General features: G+C 37.3%; 1 protein-coding gene across 2 annotated transcripts in view; it reads left to right on the top strand.

Annotated features, from left to right (window-relative positions):
* Window positions 1–3364: 3364 nt before the first annotated feature.
* Window positions 3365–14690, top strand: part of kcnh2b (potassium voltage-gated channel, subfamily H (eag-related), member 2b) — a 215690-nt gene continuing 204364 nt past the window's right edge. The window contains exon 1 of one of the 2 annotated variants that reach the window (XM_048174472.1): window positions 3365–4412. In XM_048174472.1, the coding sequence (XP_048030429.1) occupies window positions 4337–4412 (76 nt within the window). In that variant the 5' untranslated portion in view covers window positions 3365–4336. The remainder of the gene's footprint in view (window positions 4413–14690) is intronic. The other variant, XM_048174471.1, reaches the window with a different exon arrangement.

Raw genomic sequence — 14690 nt, 5'->3', positions numbered from 1 at the left:
AAGAGCATGTGGTATTTCCAGCATTATCATAAGCGAAGCATCATGTTCTCATGCTATAACGAGCAGACTGTAACTCCTTGTGTTTCCAGCATGCCTGATTTCATTAGGCTTGTTCTCGTCAGTGTTTAGTCATTCATCAATGCGATTGATCTCATTAGCTAATTGAATCTGCGGGACTTCACTTAGAGGGGTTGCATTTTTATCGTACGCCATCACGGAGCCATTGAATGCAGACTGATATTTACCGATACGCTCGTGAGCTTTATAAACAATGCTGCAAAATTTTGTTCTAAAAATGGCTCAAAATAAAATCATGTTTGAGTAACAAATTGTGGCTTTTGAGGAGATTGTCTGCCTGACAAATCACGTCAGAGACGAGCTCAAATCAAATGTGGATTTTCTGCCGATTAAAGAATCGTGGTGGAAGCAAACTTCGATCATAATTAAATTGTCATTGTTAATATTGTTCAATTGAGTTTGAATGCACTTGTGTACAGTTGATGAAAAACAGCTTCCTAGAACACAAATTTAGCCAGTTTGCGCGACCACAACATGTCCCATAATTCACCACAAGAATGATAAAATACACACAAAGCATCAATTACGCACATAATGTGCTTCCTTTGCTCTTTATTGTGTTGCACCAGCACTAAAAGCTTCCTGCTTTTGTTGAGAAATAAAATTGCCATGTCCATTTTCATTCCAACCAAAAACACTTTCAAATGCACATCATAATTACACTTTCTTGAAGGAAACATCATATTTTATGTTATTGATTAAATATATGATGAAGCAATGTTCTTCCTCAGTATTTTTGTCTTGTTTTCCAGCACAAATATATAAACATTCTTAAATCAATATCCATTTACTTGAGATGCGAAATGACATCTTCAAGTGTTGTTTTCTGAAAAATGTATAAAAATCAAGTGAGTTTGTGCTTAAAACAATAATTAGGCTCAGAAAACAAACTTAATTCAAAGAGAAGGAACAAGTTTATTTTTATGATTGCCATTCTAATCTCTCTTAATTTTGATAATTACTTAAATGCATCTTGATTTAAGAATGTTTAGATATTTACTGGAAAACAAGTGTGTCGGAGACTAAATATTAAAGGGGTGGTTGATTATTATTTCACTTTTTTTAACTTTAGTTAGTATGTAATGTTTCTGTTTGATCATAAACAACATCTGCAAAGTTATGACGCTCAAAGTTCAATGCAAAGAGAGAAAATAATTCTCCGTTTAAGGACTACAACAAACGGCTGGTAGGGACTACAATGAGCTTCTTCCCGGGTTAGTGACATCACGAACCCTAAAATTTACATAAACCCCGCCCCCGAGAACACACAACAAAGGGGGGCGGGGTCCCCTTGACAATCCTCATTTTGGCTGCGTGAGATTCTCCAGCTTTGTTGTTGTTGAGCTGTTAAAGCTCCGCCCTCTTCTGGAAAGCGGAGCTCATTTGCATTTAAAGGGACACACACAAAAACGGCGTGTTTTTGCTCACACCCAAATAGGGGCAAATTTGACTATAATAAATGATCTGTGGGGTATTTTGAGCTGAAACTTCACAGACACATTCTGGAGACACCAGAGACTTATATTACATCTTGTGAAAGGAGCATTATAGATCCCATTTAACATGAAATTTTTGTTGTGTAGCTTGTTATAGTGAACTTTCAGAAAGGTATGAATGAAGAATGCAGGTTAATATTTTGCACTTTTCCCCTTCCCGCAGGTGGAGGAGACCTGTCGAGACGCTGAATGGAGAGAGATGCTACTGTACGTCCTCATATTCATCCGGTGTTCTTTATGTAGCTTGTCATTATATGACTGAATCTTTTCTATTTAATATTTCCTAAAGCTCTACGAGATCTACATTCTGTACAGCCTTTAAATTATGTTAGGATTTATTGCGTTTTCAGTCTCTAATATTTTGCATTTTAATGAATCTATAGCTCTGTTGATTATAAAGAAATGAATTATTGTCAAAGAAGGTCTTCTTTCAACTTTCTTGACAACTGATTTCTTTGATAAATGTTAGTAGCAAATTATTGTATTATAAAAAGCAGATTATTTTACTAAAGTCTAAAGTAGATTTTTTTTCCCCCTTTAAATGCACTGAGATCGATGGTTTGATTTATAAAATATTATTTTATATATTATTTCTTGCATCAATTATATTTATTTCTAAATGTGCTTAATTTCATCTTTTAAATACATGGTCTGAACCACTGAAAAATCTTCTCATAACTTTGATCTTTAAATTATGCATTTCAAAATGGTTATTTTTGTGATTTTTACTGACTTTAATGCAGCAATTAAACTAACCTTTTTGGGCTTATTTACTAGTGTGGATCAGTTTATTGGACACAAAGATGCACTACAGCACAAATGCATTACATTTTCACCTGTCACATATGATCATTATAACGATATAACGGCAGAATACAGAATACTCCAGTCAAAGCAATTTTAAGTGTGAGATAAGCTAGAAAATTGCACTAAAATGTGACAAATCCGCTCTTTATAGTGTTTTTCGAGCAAACACCTCGGAGAACCATGTAAATAATATAGTAAATGAATATTGAAGGCTTATAGTATCACCATGGTATATATCAAAGTAAGATGGTGTCACCACAGTACTTTTTTATATGGGTTACTAATGAAACAGGTGTATCATATACATACTTTTGAGACATTTTGAGCATCCTTCAGTATTTTAGATGTTAAAAATTGTAATTCCTGTGTGTATATATATATATATATATAGGACAGATGATTTTTCTAAAGTCTAAAGTAGATTTTTTCTTTCCTTTAAATGCACTGAGATCTGTGGTTTGATTTATAAAACATTATTTTATATATTATTTCTTGGATCAAATATATTTATTTCTAAATGTGCTTAATTTCATCTTTTAAATGCATGGTCTGAACCACTGAAAAATCTTTTTAGAACTTTGATTTTGAGTTTAAATTATGCATTTCAAAATGACTGAGAAAATGCAATGAAAGCAGGTTATTTTTACTGACTTTAATGCAGCAATTAAACTAACCTTTTTGGGCTTATTTACTAGCGTGGATCAGTTTATTGGAGACAAAGAAGCACAAATGCATTTAATTTACACCTCTCACATATGATCATTTGCGGATATTGAATGAAAGGCATGGAGGATGGGACGCTTCAAGCACAGTCTGGATAAATATGGACAAAAGCGCCGCGCCCCCTTGTGAAGCCCTGATTTCACAAGCATTTTGCTGAAAATGTCAAACTCCAAGCAATTTTGCTTCTTAAGCTAATTGGCAAGAAGTTGCAAAATCATTATTATTGCCCCAAAAACCTCCGCTTATGTTCATAGTACTGCTGTTATGTCCACGAGGAGTGTCTTTTGTCTGCACGCGCGTGACGGCGCAGGGAAACCCCACGTCCGCGACGCGTGCACCGACGATGACGTATCATGTACAGTCTGACAGCGCGCGACACCGCCGAAGGTGGAAAACAAAGCGCAAAAGCTCACGCGTGACAACTGTCAGGTGAGTTAGAAGAAGATCTCGCATGGAGCTCTCGGCGATCGCTCGTGATGCGCGTGAAGTATCCCAGTTTACCTTTCATTTGCAGCCCGTGATTTCTGTTCTTTTCCACAAAAGCCCAGGGCATGACGACATCAAGGGTTCGACACCTGCGAAAGCAGACAACGCAATGATCTAAATGCATGTTTATTATTTACGCAATCGTTATTTATCTAAAGTTTTACGTTTTTTATTTTTTAATTTACGCTAATTGCATACTATAAATAGATTATATTACTATAAATCAGTAATTATTTAAGTTTAGCTGTATTTGTAATTAAACAGACGAGCTCGTTGTTGTTGGTCACCATCGAAACGGGAGGAGCGCGCGTCAAAATAATCGCATCTCTTTTCTTCCAAGTACATTTTTTTTTTTCTCCGACGAATGAAAACTGAGAAGAGCGCTTTAATTGGACAAAGGGATACCCGAGGACGTGACTATGGTAAAATTAGGGTACCTCTCGAGCGCGTTTCAGTCAGACAGAGTTCAGCGTCCCACATGTCACGAAGTAAATTAGCCTGGCGTCACTTTGGGATCATTTTTAAGGGATTACGCGACGTAAACAATCTCCTACTCGCGTTTGGAAACCGGAAACTGCTGTTTGGATAAGTATCTCGCTCGTGAGCGTCGCTGCTGCTGATGAAGTTCTCCAGAGCGGGGGACGCTCGCGCATCGCTGTGTGGAGCCGCGCGTGCCCAGGGCGCGCAGAGCGTGGCTGGAAGGTCAGCTTGAGCTCGAGACACTCCGCTGGACTGAACGCGCGAGGATGCCGGTACGACGAGGGCACGTCGCGCCGCAAAACACTTTCCTCGACACGATCATCAGGAAATTCGAAAGTCAAAGTAAGTTCGTGTTTATTTACAGTATATTTTGGACATGTATCGTGTTTTTGAGGTAACTTTTGATTCCTGTCAGAAATATAAAGGCAGAATAGACTAGAATACTCCAGTCAAAGCAATTTTAAGTGTGAGGTAAGATGGAAAATTGCACTAAAATGTGACAAATCCGCTCTTTATAGTGTGATTTTCGAGCAAATACATCGGAGAACCATGTGAATACTGTAGTAAATGAATATGGAAGGCTTATAGTATCACCATGGTATATATCAAAGGAAGATGGTGTCACCACAGTACTTTTTTATATGGGTTGCTAATGAAACAGGTGTATCATATACATACTATTGAGACATTATTTTAGATGTTAAAATTGTACTTCTTGTGCATTAGCCTATCCAATAAAGACACCAAAATATAGGGTGAAAAAAAAAAAAAAAAAAAAAAAAATATATATATATATATATATATATATATATATATATATATATATATATATATATATATATATATATATATATATATGGTGAATTCAGGTTGAAAAGTGTCCCAATCACCCTGAATTCACCCTATGTGTGTGTGGGTGGGTGTGAGACCCTGGACCACAAAACCAGTCATAATTTTTCTTTTATGCCAAAAATCATTAGGATATTAAGTAAAGATCATGTTTCATGAAGATATTTTGTAAATTTCCTACCGTAAATATATCAAAAGTGTATTTTTGTGACAGGATATGCATTGCTATGAACTTCATTTGGACAATTTTAAAGGTGATTTTCTCAATATTTTGATTTTTTTGCACTCTCAAATTCCAGATTTTTTAAATAAATAAGCTTTTATAACCAAAAATAAGCGTTTATACCCAAATAACCAAAAATCATTAGGATATTAAGTAAAGATCATGTTTCATGAAGAAATTTTGTAAATTTCCTACCGTAAATATATCAAAAGTGTATTTTTGTGAGTGCATATGCATTGCTATGAACTTCATTTGGACAATTTTAAAGGTGATTTTCTCAATATTTTGATTTTTTTGCACCCTCAGATTCATATACTTGCATCTCGGCCAAATATTGTTCTATCCTAACAAACCATAATCAATGGAATTCAATGTATGAATCTCAATTTCAAAAAATTGACCTTACGACTGGTTTTGTGGTCCAGGGTCATATATATATATATATATAAAATTAATCATCCTATAAACATCATCCTCTATATAAACGTGTGGTGGTTCTGTTCAGAATATAGGCCTATATATAGTCCTTTACATGTATTATTATACAGTTATACAGTCAATCAACTTTATGAGTTCTTACAGGTGATATATAACAGCTTTTTCGCTATCAGTGACAATCCAGAATTCGTTCGTGTTGTTTTAGGCTTGTGTTTTTAGACCAGGGTTTAACCTTGCATGTGATTTTGAGCTCTTAAACTTTAATTTGCCTCAATTTTCATGATGCATTCGCTGGTCTAACGGGTTTGGAGATTCTCAGATGTGAATCCTCTTACTCAAGCGTCCTCCAAAATCTTACTGGCTTTCAAAGAGCCAATCAGTCTTCATTTCCATCTGTCTCAGACTGGAATTGTTTTGTGTTTCCTGAAGCAGCTTGTGATGTTTTTGTGCTGGGAAATAGTGAAGGTGACATCAATAAGTAATGCTGCAAAAAATGAGAGTTTTGTTAGATTGCCTTGCACATTGATGTGAGGAAATAATGGGATATTTATCCCTATGGAATTCCATAGGTGTCTTCCATTGATTCTGTTTTGATAATGAGTTAGACGTCCCTGTGAAGGATATTGGGGTATAATATGTCAATCCATAATTTACTTCTGGATCATTGCATAAGTGTTAACACATGCTTTATTAAAAACAATTACATCACCTATCAGATCAGGCATTAGAGCACCTTACTTTAATATTTAATGAGGAATTAGTTGATAATGAAAACCCAAAGCATTTCTAAATCAAGTCTGGATTGCATCACTTGGTCAGATGTGACAGAAATCAATACGTTTTCACTTTCCAATCTTAACCTTACCACTACCCTTCTTTTTTCGAGATGCCGCGTCTCTCCTTCGGGTGCTTTAAATAATTTATCACCTTCCATCAAAACCCATCACAAGCTTTTGAGAAGTGCTTTGGAGGTATTGAAGAGTAAGCATTTTAGCATGCGTTGTCATTGCATTGACCATAAGTCGCAGCGTTTCTCTCTAGATGGCTTGGATCTGTTTTTCTAGCCTTGATGTTTCATACAAGACCGGTTCAAAAAGAACACGGTGTGCCTCTCGTTGTGATATTGCACCCGAATATTAAAAACTGAACCAGTGTTTTCTCTCTCCGGTGTTCAGTGGATGAGATGAGATGTCAGATGAGAACATTAGCTGCAATAAAACAATAACCTAAAAATAAAATAGGCCCATGCATGTGTCCCACAGCTGATATGCCACTTTTTACTTGATATTTGTGCCCCAGTGTCAACATTCAGTAACATTCATAGAGCCGTGAGACCAATGGAGAACAACAGCATCACTGTGGCAACTGCTGAAGACACGCCAGTGAGACGAGTCCCTCGAGAGACACCTCCTACGAGAATGACTTCATCTATCTATCTATCTATCTATCTATCTATCTATCTATCTATCTATCTATCTATCTATCTATCTATCTATCTATCGGCCTGTCACAATAACTACTTTTGTTTGGGCAATAATAAAATAATTGTGATATTATTGTCATTTTAAGACCATTTTATGCCACTGAATATATAATCATAATATAAAAACAGCATAATAATGCAAATAGGACACTTTCAAATGACAATGAACCTAACGCTAAGAAATATTTAGATACTGGAATTGAAGTCTCAAAAATAATAATCAAGTTGAATAAATAATAAATAAAGCTTGCAAAATAACAAGTAGAACAATAACAAACACACTTGCAAATGCACAAAATGCACTTATATGGAGATTTTCCATCTTCAGATTTTTCCCTGACCTTATTTTCTCAGTAAAGTAAGGGTGCACACTATTTTCTGAAAAACACAAACCCTACTTAGCAGTCAGATGTCCATATGAACAAAAGCACAGATGTTTTCTAGAGGCGTATTTTTTAATAAGTTGAAGAACTTCTTTTAGCTTGAGTGCATAGGTTTATAACGGTGCATCATGCATGAGATGCTGCAAAAGATGTGAGTTCAATGGTCAAATGCGAATGTTTACATGGAAAAACAGCGCAGTGGAAGGCAAAAACGCATTCTCTGTGAAAATGAACCAGACATTCACGTGTGAACGCTAGCTGTGAGCGTGCACCATGTCACGCTGTCATGTTTATATTTGCACCAGAACAGCGGATTGCGGAAACTGGTACATTTGGACTTATTCTTCCAAACTGTCTGTAGATGTCAGGAAAACACTATGGGCCCTATTTTAATGATCTAAGCACATGGTCTAAAGTGCAAGTGCACTTAGGGTGTGTCCGAATCCACTTTTGTTAGTTTACGGATGGGAAAAATGGTCTAAAAGGGTTGCCTCTGTTCTCTCTAGTTCACCCAAAAATGAAAATTCTGTCATTAATCACTCACCCTCATGTCGTTCCACACCCGTAAGACCTTCATTCATCTTCAGAACGCAAATTAAGATATTTTTGATGAAATCCGATGGCTCTGTGAGGCCTGAGCAATGACATTTCCTCTCTCAAGATCCATTAATGCAATAAAAACATATTTAAATCAGTTCATGTGAGTACAGTGGTTCAATATTAATATTATAAAGCCACAAGAATATTTTTGTTGTGCCAAAACACATGAAGCTTCAGAGCGTTATGAATCTTTTGTGTCGAATCAGCTGTTCGTAGCACCAAAGTCACGTGATTTCAGCAGTTTGGCGGTTTGACACGTGATCCGAATATATGATTCGACACAAAAGATTCATAACGCTCCGAAGCTTATAGGAGCATATTACTAGTGTGCTCTTTAAATAACAAAACAAATATTGCACCATTGACTTTAAACCAGACTTTAAAATAGCAACACGCCAACAATGCATCTGAACACACCTCGTTTTCAGACCAGCACGCCCATGGGCGCACGAATGGGGGCAAATGCATTTGCTATTTAAACAACGTGGCGCACTACGTGAAAATGATAACTGCATCGCATTCCCTTTAAAAGCCAGCTGCGCTCACGCCATGGCGGATTTGCTATTTACAAGTTGGAATTTGCAAGCGGAAATCTAAACGCTTCTCTAAATGGATCTGCTCGTGCACGAGATTAAACCGTCTACGGGACAAGCCGGATTCCACCAAAGCATTTTTATCTTTATGCACACATTAATAATCTTTTACATTGTAATCCTTTTAATTTTAATATTTGGCATAGCAGAGCGTTATGCACCCGCCTATCGGTGCATATTACTAATGCGCTCTTTAAAAAATATTGCGTCATTGACTTTAAAGCAGGTGTTTGTTGGTCAATAACGCAGTCGTTTTCAGTTGCCTCAAAATAGCAATACGCCAACAATGCATCTGAACACACCTCGTTTTCAGAACAGCATGCCCATGGGCGCACGAATGGGGGCAAATGTATTTACTATTTAAACAACGTGGCGCAGGACGTGAAAATGATAACTGCGTCGCATTCCCTTTAAAAGCCAGCTGCGCTCACGCCATGGCGGATTTGCTATTTACAAGTTGGAATTTGCAAGCGGAAATCTAAACGCTTCTCTAAACGGATCTGCTCGTGCACGAGATTAAACCGTCTACGGGACAAGCCGGATTCCACCAAAGCATTTTTATCTTTATGCACACATTAATAATCTTTTACATTGTAATCCTTTTATTTTTAATATTTGGCATAGCAGTTATGCACCCGCCTATTGGTGCATATTACTAACGCGCTTTTTAAAAAAGATTGCGCCATTGACTTTAGAGCAGGTGTTTGTTGGTCAGTGATGCAGTCTTTTTCAGTTGCCTCAAAATAGCAACACGCCAACAATGCATTTGAACACACCTCGTTTTCAGACCAGCACGCTCATGGGCGCACGAATGGGGGCAAATGCATTTGCTATTTAAACAACGTGGCGCAGGACGTAAAAATGATAACTGCGTCGGGCTGAAACTAGCAAAAAACACTTGCGTCACGCCTGGCGCTGCATTGCGCCGGTTGTATGATAGGGTCCTAAAACGCCTCAAATTACACCTTTTTTCACCTGTCGATTTCTGCTTTGTGCATTGTTGCCAAGTCCATGATTTTCCCGCGGAATTTGGCTACTTTAACACTGTTGCCACGGGTTGTTTTTCATGTCCAACCCCAAATAACATAATATTTTGGGGAATTTTACTAGTTTTGGTCTAGTTTTGAGTAGCAATTGGGCGTGTTTTGTTGTGAAAACCTGGCAACCCTGGCTCTCTGTATGAAGAAACTACCTGATGGTGTGTGTCCACTGGAGCGTTTTCAACTCATTCCTATGGAAGTTCAGCTTCACGCACACACGCTCGCAAGCCTTGCTATCGCCTCCGACACAGAGAGATAAGATGAGCAGCGTGATCAGCAAAATGTTGGTGACTATCATTTTTGTGTAAACATAATGGGCAATATATTGTGTCACCAAAAATCATCGAAGTCATGTCCACATATCGTGCGATAAGTTGATATATTGATTTTTGTGACCATCCATCCCCATTCTATACACTCAACTTTTCATGAACAGCTTTTCGTTCTTCTTTCTCATCTCCTTGTAATGTTATCACTGTAACATTAAGCCTTTAGAAGACAGAAGCATCAGAGGAGAGTCTGAGATGCACATTTCCCCACCGCACTGAACTTTGCTCAGCGTTAGGGCGAAGTATTTATAGTTTTCTATATAAAGTTGTGTTTTTCCATCGCCTGCTTCACTGTCACATCGCTACTGAGTTGTCATGGTCTGCTTCTGCCAGTATTCTGGGATGCAGAGTGGTTGCTATGCCCGTCTCTCTCTCTCTCTCTGTAATGGAGAGCGGGTGAGATCACAGTCTTATCGGCATGCTGTCAGAGGAGTTGGTGTGATTAAATTTCACCGTGGTACAGGTGTCTATTCTTCTCTCATTCTCTCTTTCAGCCTCTGTTGCTCTTGTTCTCCAGTGCACAAGCCCTCTACATGAATCATTAGTTTGTAAAGATTTTGCTGTACTGCAGTAGATGTATTTGCTTCTGCATTATAATAGCGCTGCATTATTTACACATCAGAGCGATAAAGAAACATGGTGTCATGTAAAATTACAGACCGTGTCCCAAACAAGTCAAGGCCGTTTAGTTGCGTGTTTGGTTCTTACACCTTACCCCTTAACTCAGCTCATGCATTGTGTTTTGCATATATATTTGCATATGCACATATGGCTGTTTTGGTGTGAGCTTGCGTCTAACAGTCTCTTGTATTATTTTAACCACTTTTCTCGGGTTCACAGAAAGAAGGCACTAACACCTGTCTAAAACCTTCAAACACACGCTAGATTCGCTCTTCCCCTTGTTAGAGCCACACAAAGAGGATTTGCTGTCTCCTTTGCCGTTTTCTTTCAGGTGTTCCTCGTTGCTAAATGCATTGTTCTGTTTTCTCAGGAGACGCGGCTTGTTTCTTCCTCACAGATAAAAGATGAAGATCAGCTCACTTTCTTCCATTCAAATGTTCCTTTCTTTCTCATTGTCTTTTAGTGACTCTGATCCTCTGTGTGTCAGAAAAACATTATAATCTGTAAGGAGTTTGATCTATCTATCTATCTATCTATCTATCTATCTATCTATCTATCTATCTATCTATCTATCTATCTATCTATCTATCTAATCTCGAGTTAGTTATATAACTATGTAGAGATAAAAATCATTCTTTAGAGGTCTTCAGATCATTGGAAATCTCTTTATCTGTCTGTTTGTTAGGCTTGCATAACTTTGAATCCATAACCTTTAAACATAAAGGGGTTCTTGATTATGATTTGACTTTTTTTTACTTTAGTTAGTGTGTAATGTTGCTGTTTGAGCATAAACAACATCAAAGTTATGATGCTCAAAGTTCAATGCAAAGGAGATATTTTCAGGGCTCAACGCTAAGGATTTTTTCTACTGGCCCGGTCGGGACAGTGGTTCAAATTTTTACTTGCCCTGCCAAAATTTTCACTGGCCCCACAACAAAAAAATAATAAAAGTAAAAGACAAGAGGGCTTATAAAATAATGGGCCTATAAAATAAGCATAGGTATTGTTTTCATTGTCTTTGTTACATTTAACGTCAATAAATAGGGTTATGACACCAAAAGCTACTAGAAAAACTCACTTATTTTTTAAAATATTGTTAGACAAATAAACAGTAAGTAATAAAATAGTAACAAATAATCAAATTACGAGTAATAGCACAAATAAATACAACAGAAACATATAAATGAAATAAATGGTGCTTTTCAAGTTTTTCATGTAGGTTTAAACAGGAGATTTTCAGGTACAGAAATTGTAATATCTATATATAACTATAGATATATAATATAACTATAGATTAAACTTTATTAATCCGTCGAGAGCAGTTATGCATAAATAATGTTTTGGAATGTTGAAAATATTAAAAGTTAAATACTGTTATTTGAAATTAAAAAATGAGACACTTTAGGAAATTAAACCCGCCAGTAGGTGGCAGAGAATCACTGTTTATGAGCGAATCATTGAGATTCAACCGATTCATTCAAACGGCTGATTCATTCAGGAAGTGTTGCTCAGAGACGCAAAACAATTCTGTGGACTTTGGAACTATTTTCGTTGCCGAAATACATTGAAACAGACGATTTAGTTCTTGTTCATTAAACTGTACGCTGAATAAAATCAATATCACATTTGTAATTATGCTAATATTTGGAGAAAAACAGCGTTCTTTGTGTAATTAATATTGGTTAACTATATTAAATGATAGCTATAAACATATATACAGGGGCATTTTTGCCCCTTATCTTGAATTCTGGGGCATTCTTATGTATTTTAATAGATAAAATAACGCAGTGAAAGTGTGCAATCTAATCTAGTCTAACCTAAACATAGTGTACGCGTGCATTCAATGGGTGTGTTTTTGTTTGTTTTGTGTAAAGTGAGGGACATAATCGATAATGTCAGATCGTTAAATCAACAATTACGATATCATAGACGATATATAACGCACACCCTACAGCACTGGCCCGATCGTGCAACTGACCGTTCCGTCTGCTGTCCCGAGCGTCGTTCACACTGGCCCCGGGCCATCGGGCAGCCCTTATTGTCGAGCCCTGATTTTCTTTTACAGGAATCGCTTTTTAAGGACTACAACAAACGGCTGATAAGGACTACAACGAGCTTCTTCCCGGGTTGTGACATCACAAACCCTAAAATTTACATAAACCCCGCCCCCAAGAACACACAACAAAGGGGGCGGGGCCATATTGGGCTGCTTTAGAGAAGAGGAAGAGTTGTTGTAGTAGAGTGTTGTTGACATGCCGTCATTTTACGCCGGACTGCTTCACAAACGAGGGTCAATTCAACACAAAAGATGAACATGACGGCACATGCTAGTGGATGAGTTGAATCAACACAAATTTAGAAATTCAGAAAGGTCTAAAAGTTGTAACTTCTTCCTGAGTCTCTCCATCAGTGTCCGGTTTGAACAATGTAAGGCTGAACACCGTCGTCATTTTGTCTGCGTGAGATTCTCCAGCTTTGTTGTTGTTGAGCTGTTAAAGCTCCGCCCTCTTCTGGAGCTCATTTGCATTTAAAGGAACACACACAAAAATGCTGTGTTTTTGCTCAAACCCAAATAAGGCAAATTTGACAATCTATAATAACTAATCTGTGGGGTCTTTTGAGCTGAAACTTCACAAAAGCTTTTGAGTTTTTGAGTGATCTGTTCCTTTAAAGTCGGCTTTTATTAGCCCTTGACTCAAAGGTGGTGCAGATCAGTTTAAACCTTGCATAAAGAGACAGCAGACAACTGGAGAGATGTTAATTATAATGCATCAAGGGTGTTTTCTCTGATTCATTCATCCTCTCTTTCAATCTCTCTCTCTCCTTCGTCTGTGATGGATCTTATTTTGGTCGCAGTGTTTGTTCGTTCTGTATATAGGCTTGACGCACACACACTTATGCTAAAGTTCCTCTTATCCTGCCCACTCTGTCTCTCCTCAGAGCGCCTGTGGCTGTTTCTCTGATGTATACCGTCTGCAGCCTGCTAATGTCAGACATGAGAATCCCACATTCTAATCTCAAGATTAAGGGTGTTTTTGCAGAACTGCTTCTATTCCTCTGTGGTTTCTTCAGAAGATCTTCCTATCTTCAGGACGCTCATTGAAGTTCTGTCTTCTTCTGTTGGTCGCAGGTCCTGCTGGATTGACCTGATGATTATCTTTCCATCAGCATGGAGATCGAGATTAGATTAAAAACCATAGTTTAGAATAAACAATGAACTGAAGCTTTGGTTACCCACGGACTTAAATGGGTTAACTCCCATTAGAATAAAAATATAAGCGAAAAGGAAGAGCTTTTATCCGCCGCAGTAAAAAAGTGAGCAAACATCACCTCTGTATTCCACACCTAAACTCTGACCTTTAAAAATCTCCCTGCTGACCCGTGAAGCGTCTGTCATTTACTCAAGACTCGAGCGTTTGCTTCTGGCCTTTATCTGACGCCCTTTTGAAGGCGCTAACATCCATCATGTAAAAGCACTTAAAGGATAAATGCAGTTGACACGACTCCTACTGAGGGGAAGAGAGACGCTGGAGGAGGCGATAGTTTGATGTATTTCTCCTCCGCTGGAATAGTCAGCACTGTCAATATCAGCTGTGGAGTCAATCACTTCCTGTTGCCTCTTCTCTCACTTCTGCTCTCCAGGGGAAACTCGTCTCTTCACTTGCTTTCTGCTTTGCTTTTTATTCTTTATTTTCCATTGCTATATTTTGTACCAAAGTAGATGCATGTGACTGGTGTCAACATTTGTCATCACGTTTTACATTTTTCCTCTCCACTGTTTTTTGGGAGAAAAACATGCATAATGCAACGCATAATTTGCTATTTTAAATATAGATATTTACAAATATTTGTTTTATACTTCTTTAATATTTTATGTAATGTAGGCCTACATATTAACTTATATTTGCATTAATTTAAATGTATTTACATATATTTTCATATTTAGCATAATGTGCATATTACGTTATATTTGTATTAATTTATGTATTTACAACATTTGCAACATTTCGTATCTGTTAGCTTATGTATTTACATATTTTTTATATTTAATTAATATTTGA

This window comes from Megalobrama amblycephala, linkage group LG22 (genome assembly GCF_018812025.1).
Source record: "Megalobrama amblycephala isolate DHTTF-2021 linkage group LG22, ASM1881202v1, whole genome shotgun sequence".
Classification (NCBI taxonomy): Eukaryota; Metazoa; Chordata; class Actinopteri; order Cypriniformes; family Xenocyprididae; genus Megalobrama; species Megalobrama amblycephala.
The sequence above is the reverse complement of the archived record's forward strand: the minus strand, read 5'-3'. Positions and strand labels throughout refer to the sequence as shown.